The sequence below is a fragment of the Pholis gunnellus genome, assembly GCF_910591455.1.
Source record: "Pholis gunnellus genome assembly, chromosome: 17".
NCBI classification, from domain to species: domain Eukaryota; kingdom Metazoa; phylum Chordata; class Actinopteri; order Perciformes; family Pholidae; genus Pholis; species Pholis gunnellus.
This window is the reverse complement of record NC_136544.1, coordinates 11,702,034-11,716,625: the sequence shown is the minus strand read 5'-3', so window position 1 is coordinate 11,716,625 and position 14,592 is coordinate 11,702,034. Positions and strand designations below refer to the sequence as shown.

The 14,592-nt window shown below is 44.6% G+C and overlaps 1 protein-coding gene across 1 annotated transcript; it reads left to right on the top strand.

The window, feature by feature from the left end:
* Window positions 1-527: 527 nt before the first annotated feature.
* usp36 (ubiquitin specific peptidase 36) lies at window positions 528-14,160 on the top strand. The gene is made up of 20 exons (XM_079177053.1): window positions 528-620; window positions 3,663-3,928; window positions 4,086-4,307; window positions 4,657-4,767; window positions 6,156-6,258; window positions 6,425-6,492; window positions 7,201-7,271; window positions 7,370-7,452; window positions 7,586-7,697; window positions 7,788-7,928; window positions 8,263-8,363; window positions 8,455-8,593; window positions 8,680-9,042; window positions 9,232-9,456; window positions 9,904-10,028; window positions 10,120-10,791; window positions 10,993-11,225; window positions 11,415-11,603; window positions 11,701-11,816; window positions 11,939-14,160. Exons 2-20 carry the CDS (start codon window positions 3,676-3,678, stop codon window positions 12,068-12,070), a joined length of 3,459 nt encoding a protein of 1,152 aa, XP_079033179.1. The 5' UTR covers window positions 528-620; window positions 3,663-3,675; the 3' UTR covers window positions 12,071-14,160.
* Window positions 14,161-14,592: the final 432 nt, after the last annotated feature.

Genomic DNA, 14,592 nt, shown 5'->3' with positions numbered 1-14,592 from the left:
TTGATCACAGTATATAGCACGGACAGATAGTTTATTTAAATATGTTCGGGGATGAAACGACGTGACTATTTGTTTGTTCACTTCAACAGCATTATTATCAAACGTGATTATGAATAGGAGGCCAATCAAATCAAGTCTGCATCGGCTGCCTAAAATATGAATGAAATCTGCAGACATAATCATTTATTCTTTGGTAAAATCAGTAGCAATACGGGAATTTGACACGAGGGAAGCCATTTCATTTCCATGTGAGCGAGTGGCTACGCTTCTTCAAGACCCACATAACTGCAACATATTGGGGATTTATCGGCGCTCTTTGTTGTTACATTAAAAACTGTTAATATACATCCCGCCGATAGATAGCATCGATGGTAAACAGCGCTGTCTTGGAGTCACTTGGTGTCTTTCTCCCCGACAAGCGCTGTGTCAGTCTGCGCGCTGATTGGCTGAGCCGTTCAGCTAAGGCGTGACCTGTCCTCCGATTGGCCGTTCGTCCCTGTCAATCACCGTTGTCGCCGCCCTTTGATAATGCAGCATGGGCGAAAATACCAGACCCAAGAGCTACAGCTGAGGAAGCAGACCCCTGTACTGTCAACGTTTTCACGCGTTTGAACAGAAAGGTGAGCGAACTAAACGCCTTTTGGGACGTACGTAATATATGTTAGCATATATATCCGAGATGATGTAGTCTAACAAGCAGGCGGGATGCGGGTGCTGGGGGGGGGTTGTTAGCCACCCGGACGCTGAGATGCTAACCCACATTGCAAGGCTAGAGGCTCGCCACGTTAAGTTAGCTCGATGGCTAATTTGCTGCTGCTACTGTCAAGCGTAAAAACAAGACCGTAAACGACACAACGAGCAGCATCGCCATTGCTTCGCTACACACATATCCATTGGACATAGAGGGATACGCACGTGCACGTTGTTGACGATGTTTTGTCTCCAAACTTGACGCCGTCCAAGTTGACATTACCGTTAGCTGTGGTCGGTGTTAGCAACCTAGCATTTGAGCTATGATGAGTGGCCCTAAGAGTTGACTTCGGCTGGTGTGCACAGGCTGCCCGGCTGGTGGAGTCCATAACGAGAACTGTGACCCGGGAGAACTGTAAATCCAGTAAAGACTGTTAAGTAACGTTAGTTGTCTAATAAAGCAACAACAATAGAAGGATTTTTTTTTTTTAGAAGTGACAGCAATAGCTGTGCTGCCTTCAGGTGCTTCCTATAAAATCCATCGTTTTACTCCACGAGTGGGTACAGCTCAAACTACTGCTCCTTGGTTATTACTGTATATAAATACATTTTATTGCATGCTCTCGTTGTCATTTAAACACGACCGTGTCCAGCAGTTGTATCAGTGTCAGCAACACGATTGCGTTGATTACATAATTTACCAAAAGAAAATAGAGAAATATGCTCCCCATAATTTCTTCTAATTGCATTTTTTTGTGCAGCAGTACCGAAAACCCCAAACTATTTAGTTTACTAGCATAAGACAACACATGACAATAGTTCAAAACAGAGAAAAGTAACAAATCCTCACATTTGTGAAGCTGGAACCAGTTTTCATTTGTACTGGTAAGCTAAATAATGAATGATTTAGTTTTCAGTTGATCAACTAATCAAGGAACTGACTAATTATTTCAGCCCTGTTCCCTTTGTTTTTCTTCTGCCCACGTGGCTCTTTTATTGATAGAGGTTGGCTCCATTAGAGAAGTTGATCTGAAGCATTTTAAAAATGTATAAGAAAGATGATAAATTGTTAATGTTGCTCTACCACTGTGGTTGCTGCAACACAGCATTCCGTTAACAAGATGACGTCTAATTAAGGAGTGTTTTTAAGTCTTCTTCTGGTCTATAAGTTTAGTCGCAGTCGGACATGTTGACTCCACTTTGTTTCTATGTATTGGTCCTAATATGCTGTGCTATTAACACGTATTCATTGTATCTGTACTTTGTCAGAACCCCAGGATAATGGCAGTTCTGGCCTGTGATTGCATTATCAGATTAAAGAAAACATTGACAACTCCACTAATGTAAATATGCACGTCAGTGTGAGGATTACTTCCAAAATATGAGGCGAGCAGAACAGGCCTGTAGTCATTAGAGGACATAAGACTTATTGTCGCGTTCACATTAAGAGGTCATTACATATTTAAACACACAGCAATTGCTTGAAATGGGTTAACTAGAGAGGATGGATGTACCTGAATGCAACACTCTTAAAATTACTATTTTATGGAGTTACGACCATTTGACGTCCCGCCAAAAAATGTTTAAACCATCCACGTCAGAAGGCGACATCTTTTGGGATTCCTTGTGCGAAGTATCTGCTCTCAGACATCCGCACACCTCAACTAATATCCACGCACAGCTATCGCTACTGATGAACGGCTCATATCACCTCTCAACACACAAAAAAATAAATACAATAATGTACCTTTCATGACAAGATTACAAATGCAAACACAAACGTTACAAAGTTTCTGTGAGCTGCATACGAATTAAACTGCTAAATGCCATAATAATAATCTAATTAAACACCTGTGTTGTGGTTAACGTATCGATGTTGCTGCCTGGTCTTGCGGTTGCATCACTGCAGTTGCCCGTGTCCCTGTGGGCTCCGTCGTTTTTCTTTTTTTTTTAGCTGTATCAGGATCAGCAGCCCATGGAGGTCAGTGTGCCCTTGTGCCCATACAATGCATGTTCAGCCCTCCTTCCCTCCTTGTGACGTCACCGCCCACTCTGATGAGCATCGCTCTCGTGGCGCTCCATGCCTTTCTGTGTTCTGTAACATCTTCGTGATGCAATGCTTTCACCCTTTTAGGGTGGTTTGTTGTGTTTGGGGGGGGGGCGTCTCGGAGGCTGAGTGAATTATTTGCTCGCTGCTCGGTCAGCGTGGAGCACATTGTGCCGGCCCGCTGCCTTTTTTTTTTTTGTAGAAAGTAGCGCGTCAGAAGTCCTTCAATGGGCTGACTCTGGCAGATGGTTGTTGATATCTACGCGGACATGGTCCTTCTGGTTCACTCGGCTGTATTTAAAGGGACGGCAGACAACCAATGCAAATGTTTAACCCTTTTTCTTTTCTTTTTTTTTAAATCTCTCATATCGCCGATAGTCCAGACGACAACATTTGGTGATACACAGCTTTACTGAAGAGACACATGGTGGAAGATAGCAATAAAAACATCGATGCAATCAAAATAAAGGAGAAGAATTAGTTCTGGCGTTCGACAGCAACTGTCGGCGCCTCATGTGCTCTAATGCTTGTCCTCTCATCTCATGCGCTCTTAGCCGCCCTGTGTTACCAGCGCCTGCTGTCATTCATAACTGTGGGAACAGCTGCCAAGACCCAGTTGGCACCTCGGATGCACACAGTCCTTATCTCGCTCTCTCTCTCTCTCGTGGAGTCACGTCAGGATGTGTGGCCTTGAGAGGGCCTCATTGGGCACTTAAGTGATTATCTGAGAGATAAATTCAACGTTTTTGTTGATTAACTGCCATGGTGACAGTTTGAAGTCACAACACTCGGCCTTTAATAGAAAAAGGCAGTGCACCTAATAGGTTGTACTAATTAGGTTGTACCTAATGATATGTGATTGGTCTCTTTGAGCGTGAATTGTTTTTGTGAAGCGGCCCCGTTAAACAATTTACTTTCTCTGCAGTGATGTTCCAACAATGCCGATTGTGGATAAACTCAAAGAGGCATTGAAACCTGGCCGAAAGGAGACGGGTGATGAGGGGGACCTCAACAAGCTGTTGGCTTCCTCTGCCAAGAAGGTCCTCCTGCAGAAGATAGAGTTTGAGCCGGCCAGCAAGGGTTTCTCCTACCAACTGGACAGCCTGAAGAACAAGTATGTGATCCTCAATCCCAGGAACGAGGGCGCTACGGGCCAGAGGGCCACTGAGCCGGCCCAAATAAAGAGGCAAGGTAAGCCCTCAAAGTGGAACAGAAAATGTAGTTGTTGACCTTTTTCCCTCCCATATTCACCTTTCGTCCTCCGCTGCGAGCCGTAAAAGCTCATTTTCTGTGTTACTGTCCTGATAAATCACAAAAGTGACCGCACTCCTCCTCCTCCTCTTCCCAGCTTCAGAGAACACAGTCAGCGGCCAGAGCGATGGGGTCCCCGCGCCGCAGAAGTTGCTCTTTCCAGTGAGCAAGCTCGCGCTTAAATGGGACCGCGTGTACAGGGTGGGAGCCGGTCTCCACAACCTCGGGAACACTTGCTTCCTCAACTCCACCGTGCAGTGTCTCACCTACACCCCGCCCCTCGCCAACTACTTGCTGTCAAAGGAGCACAGCCGTGCCTGTGAGTATTTGAAATGCTGCCACACATTTAGAGCATTCACTTCTCAAACATTACGCACACCCACCTAGCTTTAAATTGACCCCGACCCTCGGGGACACATGTGGCTGAATATCAGTGTGGATTGCTAGCCAAAGCAGCTGGATCATTTTTTACCTTCAAACACAAATAAAATACTGATTATTTGTTTAAGAAATAGAAAAGAATTATGGTTTTATATTGAATTATGTTTTACGCTGCGTTAGTTATGCACAATAATGTTTTTCTGAATCTCAATACTGTCACAATAACACATTCCTGCACTTTAATTGTCTGAGTGACTCTGATATGTTTGCCTTTGTCTGTGTTCCAGGTCACCAGTCGGGCTTCTGTATGATCTGCATAATGCAGAACCATATCATCCAAGCCTTTGCCAACACGGGCAATGCCATCAAGCCTGTCTCCTTCATCAGAGACCTGAAAAGTAAGACCGCCAGCTTCCTTCAGCGCTGCAGTGCGATTGTGGCCGAGCAGTTTGTTTCTCAACGCAGGTTGTGACGGGAATCACAGACGCCAGTTTTAATACTGCCAGAGTCACGGTGACGTAACGCTGACCACAGTGTCCCAAGTGACAACAGCCAGTAGCTGCAGTGAGGCTGTGAATGAACACCATGTAGAGAGTAGAGAGGAAGTGTGAGTTGCACCTTGACACGGTGAGGTGCTGTAGTCTCACAGGAGCCCTCCCCTCCCCTCCCTACCTGCCTGTTTCTTCCTTATGTGCTGCTGCAATCATGTCTCCACCTCCTGCGCCTCCTTTTTTTCTTTTTTTTTGTTCTCTCTCTCTCTCTCCCTCCCCCCTTCACCCCTCCCCGATGCCCTCTCTGTCTCCTTGTGACTGCGGGCTGAGAGGAGCAGCTTTAGCACAAAACATGTACAGTCCAGCTTTTCCCTTCCTGATGCACTGTATTGTGTTTTTATGGTTTCTATATACATTCAGCGAGCCGGTGTCCACCCCCGGAACGTAAATGCATATAATGAAAAAATACAGCATCTGTGCCTCTTGCTCAGCCTCCTACAGAATTACAAATACAGCGCAATGTCGTCACACTGAAATCAAAAGAGCTTACGGCAAATTATCTCTGAAATCGCCGCAGGGCCTCACAAACAAAATAACACCCCCAGCCACCCAGTCGTATGCCAGCCGAGTTGATGCCTTCAAGATGTTGTCTCCCCCGTCTCCGAGAAGAGACCTGAACAGGTCATTAGAGGACGGTGTGTTATTTCTCTTTCCCAGTCAGGGGTGACTCATCGTCGGAAATGCGCAGGGATACGATGCCGGGAATGTGGGGATGACCACATTATTCTTCCAGCTCACACTTTCCCATTTTCCCATTAGGAAATAACAGTAGAGGCAGAAAGGGTTTAGATGCTACAGTGTCTCTAATGCGAGGCTTTTAGATGAAGTCACTAAGTGACGCGGCTCATGTTCATTGATGTCTGAGTGCCAAGTGAAGCACACTCTTTTAAACTTCACAAACGTATTAGTTAAATTATCTTCGCTGGTTCTTGCATTATAACATGTGCATGCGCCTCATTGCCAGGCGTAAACATCCTGAATACTGCAAACCATAATGTACACTTCCATCACAATGTTTGTATAATACTACGAATGGTTTTAGAAATACAGACTAGTTTCCTTATTGAGCAGCAGAGTACGTTAGAAAGGCCACTGAAGGTATACTCGTGCTGCTTTTACTTGTTAATTTTTGCAGCTGTGAATAAAGACCTATCTAGCATAATTTAGGTTAATGTTAGTGCAGTCAGGGTTAGAAATTAGCACAAAGCTAACAGCGACTTGTTTGTCTCCCACAGAAATTGCCAGACATTTTCGCTTCGGAAGCCAAGAGGACGCCCATGAATTTTTGCGGTACACCATCGATGCCATGCAGAAAGCCTGTCTCAATGGCTACCCTAAGTAAGGCTTTGTTATTGTTTCTTAATAGTGTTGATAGTATGAGTATGTCTTTTTTTTTTTCTTTGTCCACAAGTGTGAAGTTTGACATCTTGATCTTCTTGCTTAAGCACAGAAAGTGGATCGATGTCTGTGTTTTTCTGATTTTCTTTTTCCGTCCTGTCTGTAGGCTCGACAGGCAGACCCAGGCCACAACGCTGGTTCACCAGATCTTTGGAGGCTACCTCAGGTCCAGAGGTATTGCCTTTTTTTCTTACACAGAAAGAAAGTAGGAGAAATGTTGCCTCCAGAACTGTGCTCTTTTTGTGAATGTCCACATTTGTTGCTTTTGGTATTGCATGTTGATCCATTGCCCATCAGACTAACTCCACACATGCCGATCCAACGTAGTAGTCTGTTACTGATGCTAAGAAGTCATTTTAGAGCAACATGAGATTTCGTTAATCCTTTAAATTTCTAGAGATCACACAACATATTGTGAAGACCGACTAAATGTGTGATAACATTGTTGCAAATAATGCCATTTGCAAAAGGACAAGTTAAAAGCCTTGTTTTTCTCATTTTGATTCAAATAAAAAAGTATTAGGAAAGCTACTAGACATCCATAGACATTTCAGCTGTTAAATAGAATTGACTAATTTTCCTTCCAGTGCTTAGTGACCTTAAGTTCAATCAGAAAGATTAAAGTAAGATGCAATTTCGCAGCAACTTGAACATTTAGGATATTGTAACCGTCGTATCTCAAATGTAAATATTGAGAAGAGAGCCAAAGGAAAAGGTGAATGTTTGATCTGAGAGTAAGACGCCATTGGTTTGAGGTTCTTGATAGTCTTTTGTTTACAGGAAGTGGAACAGAGGCGGCTGAAATGTTCATCACCCAGTGACATTAACATTGTACTTCTTCAGGATTAGAGAATCACATTTGTTTTTAATTGTGTCTTTCAGTGAAGTGCTCTATTTGTAAAAGTGTGTCAGACACGTATGACCCTTACCTGGACATCGCTTTGGAGATTCGAGTACGTTACTCAAGACCTCAATATGACTTTATATAATATAATATATTTTTTAAACTTGCCTCAGCAACACCTTGTATCTCGCTGTTTTTGTCTGTCAGCAAGCAGCAAACATTGTGCGAGCCCTGGAACTGTTTGTTAAACCAGACGTACTTTGTGGAGAGAATGCCTACATGTGTGCCAAGTAAGTGCCTTTTATCTATTCTGACAGCATCCCACGTTTTTAAGTAAATCTACAGGGCATTAAAACACATGTTTTTGTTTAATAATATCATTAATATTAGACATCCTCTTTTTTTTTTTTTTTTCCTCATCAGGTGCAAAAAGAAAGTGCCAGCGACCAAGCGCTTCACAGTCCATCGAACATCTAACGTCCTGACTCTTTCGCTCAAGAGGTTCGCCAACTTCAGCGGAGGAAAGATAACAAAGGTGAACAAAGAGTTCTCGCAGTATCGACTGTTTTTGTGAAAGAGCAGTGGGATTTTTCAGCGACCTCATGTTTCTGTCTGTCGTTTCCAGGATGTTGGTTACCCAGAGTTCCTGAACATCCGCCCCTACATGTCTCAGAGCTCAGGCGATCCCGTTATGTACGGCCTCTACGCTGTTCTGGTACACTCTGGCTACAGTTGTCATGCTGGCCACTACTACTGCTACGTCAAGGTAAGACGAGCAGATGCACATACTTTCTTTTTATTATGCATGTCTAAATCTGAGGGAAAACACCTTGAGACGAGATGAGGTCAGAAACATGAGATTATCGGACAAGAAAGTCAAATAAAAACAAAGAAATTAACGTATTATAGGCACAAAAGAGGCTCGATAATCGTCCGAGTAAATGTATTTAACAATAAATTACTTTTAAACTTCCTTCCATTCTACCTGGTGGATTAAAATTACAGGGATGAAGCAAAAAACATGTTGAATAATGAGTAGATGAATACATTTCACAGCCGGCTCCATTTTAAAGTTGTATCTCTTCCTTGTTTGTTCTCAGGCGAGCAACGGCCAGTGGTACCAAATGAACGATTCGATGGTGCACTCCAGTAACATCAAAGTGGTGTTGAACCAGCAGGCGTATGTGCTTTTCTACCTGAGGTAAGACACCGTGGATGGCTGCCAGAGATCAAACCAGGTGTTGTCTGGATTTATAATTAAATAAAGCAGAGTCTGTATTTGTGTATTAAAGGATCCCCGAGAGCAGGAAGAACGCAGACGGACAGACCACCAAGCAGGCGATGTTGCATCCTGGGAAGAACAGCGTGTCGTCTGAGCAGATAAGGAGGGCCAACCTCAACGGGCCTCTGTCCTCCCCGCAGGTCACGAAGGTATTACACAAGATGGCGTCCGGCTCACTGGTGGACAAGTGTACTAGATGTGGGCAAGTTCTCATTACAATACTCCTCTTTTTCAGAAGCTGGAGCCTGCACAGCTGCGTAAGATCCAGTCCATGGACGGTGGTCTGGGTCTGCCCATTTCCAGGAACGGTGTGAGCTCTCAGCCACAGCCCAGACTCTCCAACTGGATGTCGTCCTCGAATGGGCCGCCAAAGCTGCCGGGTGGGCCCACGGTCATCGATGAGCCGTTCAAGAAGCTGAAGAAGCCGTCTCCCCAGAGCCAAGTGCAGTCCCGCAGCTTCACCCCGACCCCTTCCAACAACGGGCTCAGCCGGGCGGAGGGAGATAAAAAGCAAGGCGGCGAGGGCAGGGGCATGTCGGCGTCTACCTCATTTAAGTCTTTGTCTGACTCCTCCTCTGCCGACACCTCCGACTCAAAGGTAACATTACAAATACCAATCTTGGTTCAAAGGCAGGATCATTTAAGAATAGAATAGTATGTGTTAAATACGTCATTACAGCAGATTTATTTACTGGAGTTTTAAGAAGATGCATAACGGCTGATCGGGCCAGGTGTAGCTGACCCAGAAGCGTAACCACGGCATGCTTGCCTTTTTGTCTCGTACCAGGACTCCGTGGGTACCAGAAGTGCGCCGGTCGGAGAGACTCCCTCCACCCCGCGGAAAGGCTCGCATGGCCCGGCGTCTCCAGCCAAGAGCGTGGAGCGCTCTCAGAGCACGGAGGAGCAGAAGACGGCGAAAATCAAAACCCCGGCTCTCAACAACATCGCGTCGGAAGCCACCAGCACCATGTCGCCGCCACCTGCCAAGAAGCTGGCCCTGTCAGCCAAGAAGGTGAACTTCATTCCCATCCACAGCAGCAGCAGCACCTCCTGTCTTAGTGAAAGCTCATGATACCTTGGTTTCCTGTTGACACTCTACACTGCTATCCCAAATTTGACCCTTGATTTCAATAAGTAGTTTTATTAAGGCAAGTAAACTCTCCTTTTCTAGTAGATTTACTGCTGTATGTAATGTGTAATTTCTCCAGTGTTGCTGTCTAATCAACCACATGGTAGCACTTGTTTAGAGTTTGTCGTCTTTTCCTTCAGTTTGTTCTTTTTTTCTAACCATTTCTAATTCTTCTCTTGCCATACCCTTTCCTTTTTGTTTTCCTCCCTCCATCTTTTCCTGCCATCCCCTTTTTTTAATCTTCCTCATTTGATTCTCTTCCTTATTTTTGTCACATTCATGGCTATTTTTTTTAGACCACCAAGTTTTTATTTATGTCGATAACTGCAGGCTCGCAGCCGGAGACCGAGCAGCATTGATGCTCCGCCCTCTTCGCCACGCCAGCTGTCCAGTGACCCCACGCATCAAAATCAACTTAACCCCTTCACCTTTGCCTCACCTTCTCACACTCACAGGTATGAGCATCACATAGGAAAATGCACAAGAAATCCAGGTTTGTCTGCCTCAAAGGCAAATCCAGATGTTTTTCTTCTGTTCTCTTCTCAGAGCTGGTCCATTCCATTCACCTAAAGTCCAGTCATCGCCTTTTGCCCACTTAAGTGGATCCTTCAAACAGCAGAGCCCTCAGAAACAGTCCCTTCCCTCCACACTGCAAAAACCAAACGCCAGCCTTTCTCCTAAAACCAACGGGCTTCACAGCCCAAAGAGCCCCAAGTCTTCCAACAACCTCAGCTCCTTGGCCCAAGAACCAGACCTCAACGGCACTCCGGCTCAAAAGGTCAACCAAAAGAAGAAGAAGAAAAAGAAGCGGCGGCATTCTGAGGTGGAGGGCGACGCAGAGCCAGTGGCCTCCCCGGCTACAGTGCCGCAGACCGACCCTGTGGAGTCAGCCGGCGAGAAGAAGCGCAAGAAGAAGAAGAAAAAGCGAAAGAAGGAGCACGAAGATGGAGAGGCGGTGAAGGAAAGGCAGTGCGTCCCTTCTCACCTGGACACGTCGAACCAGGAAGAGGATTGGTGTCAGGGTGGCATGTGGAGTCTCACGTCCCATCCGGATACAGAACAGTCCAAGCCTCAGCTGGCTGCCGCGACCCCAACGCAGTGTGAGTCGAATCACAAAGAACAGGGAAGGAAAGCTGTGAAGTTGAAGAAGAAGAAGAAGAAAAAGCAGCAGATGGTGGAGGCTCTGCGGGTGACGTCGGCATGCTCTGCACCAGAGAGGTGGGTTGAAGTGTAGCATTCTTGTAGTGATGCATGTCAGTTTTTGTTTTCCCAATATTCCTATTTTTTTGTCCAACAATTGCTGCCGGAAATGAATTTTGAGCTCATAATCTGGAAGAGGAGACGTATTACTATGTTTGTGTGGTTGACTTCTAGAAACTCTTGACGGTGCAATAAATTAACTGAGCTTTCTCCCAATAGCACTTCTGAGATGAAGGTCGCGGTCGTTCAGAATGATACAGGGGATTTGGTAACATTGAAAAAGAAATTAAAGGTGAAGACGAAGAAGAAGAAGAAGAGGCTAAAAGAAGAGGTTGGACTGTGGGAGGAGAGCCGGCGATGCTCGGACGGGCAGAACGATGAGCCCGACGCAGCGGAGCCCCCTTCCAAAAAGAACGCCACGGAGAACGGCGAAACAAGTAAACCAAGCACCGGTATGTCAACGTGCACACACGCACACACTGTACCGACAAGAACATACACAGAACATACTGCCGATAACGGCCTCATTTATGTGACCATTCATTTCACAACTACACCAAGAGAGCATGACATACTGCATTTATACGGCCAGATTTCATCACTCTTTTTATGTTTGTTTTTTTATTGTTTTCTCAATCCAGCCACAGTGATAGTTTGGGACAGGCACGTGAAGGATGGCTACAAACGCAGCCAGGTGCCGGCGGCTGATGGAAGTGAAGTAGGAGACACCCCGACCCGAGCTGCTCCGGCAGCCTGGGACGGGAAAAAGACAAGCGGGGTGGTGGACGAGCTGCTCAGGAACGCCACAGATAAGGCCTACGGAGCCAACGGTGAGACAGAGTGTGAACCTGATCTGTTGTACTCAATGCTTTGACAATTTGTAGCCAAAAAAATATGCATTTGATGGGTTTTGTTTGTCTTATCTAGTCCTCAGTTGGGATGGAGAGGTCTCTGCTATCAGTAGAGATGCAGCTGAAGACGTCCGCCACGCCAGGTGTGACACTGTGATCGACGAGTGGGATGAAGACTTTGACAGGGGAAAGGTGAGGGAGGAAAATATAGATGAGAATGTCATCTTCAATCAGTTTTTCTTTAGGTCTGCTGAACTTTAGGCCCGTTGTCACCGCCCCTCGTCTTCAACTTCTGTTTTTGTACAAATGAACAGGTAAAGAAAATGAAAAACTATAAGAAGGAGAAGTGGAGAAGTGGCGGCAGCATCTTCCAGAAGGTCCAGGACCGGCGGAGCAAGTGGTCTGTAACACCTGGAGGAAAGAGGGGCTTTGGAGTCCGCCGATGAGAATCCAGATTGCTGTTGAGGTTGTGCTGATTTGGAAATAGAGACAACAATACTGTATACCAAACGTCTGTACCTTTTTTTTTCTCCTTTTTAGTTTTATTTCTCCGTCTTGTCGAGACCCAAATTCCTGAATACGATACGAGTTCAAAAGCAGCACACACAGTCGGACAGCCCCTTTTTATCTCAATTTGAAACAAACATGAAACGTTTTCTTCCGGCTTCAGTGTTTCCCTTTTAATCCAAACACCAGAGGAGGCGGCGCAAGCTTCTCTATGCATGCAATATTTAACTGAAACCCCCCACACCTCCATGTCAAATGAACATATGTTGGCATCCTTGGTTATTGCCCCAACGATCTGAAATGATATACAGTGAACCATTTATGGGTGGGCTAATAATGAGAAAGTATATCTGCAATACTTCCACTGTCTTGTATTGGAAACTGTACACAATCTCAGAGCATACTTTTGCAGACGTAAGGGCTCAGTTAATTTGACATTTAAAACTTTTTTTTAACCTTCTCCTGAACTTATTCTACACCAAATTACAAAGATCTAAAAAAAATCATTTAATCATTAGAACATATGTTATTTTTTAGACTGATTTTCCTATTTTATACCTTTATCCGCTATATTTTTATTTTGCTGCAGTGTCTGTGCCACGTGGCTTGTTTTTAAACTTTAGCTTCATACCGTTGGTAGAATTAAACTTTAAAATTGCCACTTTTCTTTCTAAAGATGCATGTCTAAATTGGTTAAAAAAAAAAAAAAAAACTATGGTGAATTTTGTTTTTATTTTTGCTTTCTTTTAGTTGCGACCCTTTTTGCGCCTGAACAAATTCAGTTAATTTCACATTTTAGACCACAAAAGAATGCTCTGCCGAATTGTATTGTCTGTGCAAGTGTTGATAGGAACACATTGGACGCTCTACGTTTACCTGGACGTTAATGTTCGTAGTGCATCGTGCACCGCTGGGTCGGAAGTTGGGGTTGTTGGGGAGAAACTCTTGACGGGAACGGTTGTTTTCTACTGTGCAGCTATTTAATAATGTAGCTCGCCTCATCGGTCCAGCGTTTCAGAAGCTCCGTGTGGAGATTTGACCCTTCACAAACTGTTCCTCGCCAACGTACTGAAATAGAGCGGTTACATTTTATACTCCAGGGCGCTGTGTTTTAATGGGACTGCCACAATGCCAATCATTTCTCCCCCCACCCCCCACGTATCTTATATCTCTATGCAATTTTCTGATGCTCATGCTGGTCACCTAGAAACTGGGCGAAGACTCAGGAACCCAGGCATCCTGTATCCCATCTTCATCAATGATCAGCCCCCCCCCCCCCACTGTTTCATATCAGAAAGTAGTCCCTTCTCCCGGGACCGACATTTTGCATCCTGTACATCCTGTAGAAACTTTTTTATACAAAAGCATTTGGGGTGCGGACACCATGGGATCATCTTGCACCAGTCCGGGGCACAGATGCGTAGAGAAACTAATGTTATGACAAAAAGCTTTGCCAGCGTAGAAGCCTGTACAGTCCATCTTGTGCTACCCGTTCCCCCTCCAGCGCTGTAAAGATGTGCCCGCGCATTTCTTTTCATTCTAGAGATGTTGCCTTGAATTGGCTGTTTAAAAAAAAAAGACAAGTCTAGGATTTAATGTTATAAATATATAATTTAAAGAACTGATCTTTAATTGTGCTACTAATACTCGGATCAGTTGGTGGATGTTAACTTGAGAATTAATCTGCAAATGTGTTCGATCACTTGTTTGTAAGAGTGTTCTGTCTCCATGCAGGAGCTTCCCCTATGTCACTGTAGTGTGTACAGTACCGGAGAGACTGGGGCAGTCTAATTTCCATAGAACGTGTTTGTGAGGCTGTGAAATCTGACATAGGGTGTGACTCTCAAAACCTGACGACGTAGAGGAACATTTATCGGTGTGAATGGACGGTTCACATGTTTGCATTGATGGCTCTTGCACCATTTTTGCACCACCTTTTCTGACCAGGGAAGAGATCTTTCATAATGAAAGTGGCTCTCACCACTCTATAGTTAACTATAAAGGTGCAATAAAGTTGTGACTTTTGTGAGCTGATTGTGTGTTATTCTGTCCTCTACTGCTGTGTTTTTTCCCTGTATTTTTGATATCATGTAGTTACGATAGCTTTTAGCACTGGAGAAAGGAATTTGATATTTAATCAACATCCTATGAGAATGATCAGCTAACTCGCAAGTGTTCACTCTCACTGTGATTTAGAGGAGGCAAATCATACATGCATTTATTGTTGAGACAAATGAGCTGTAACAGACTTATGTCACATTTAAGCGACAAAAACGCTGATTCATAAAAAGGCTAAAATCTCGCTGCGCTGCTGTCTATGGGTTCAGTGATGTCATAACAGGTATTTTAACATTTGAAAGCTGAGGCCTAACACTCGCTGTGACATCACTGATTAGTCAGAGACCAAGAGACACAAACACTTTAAAGCGGCTGCAATCAATATTTTTCTTATAACGATTAT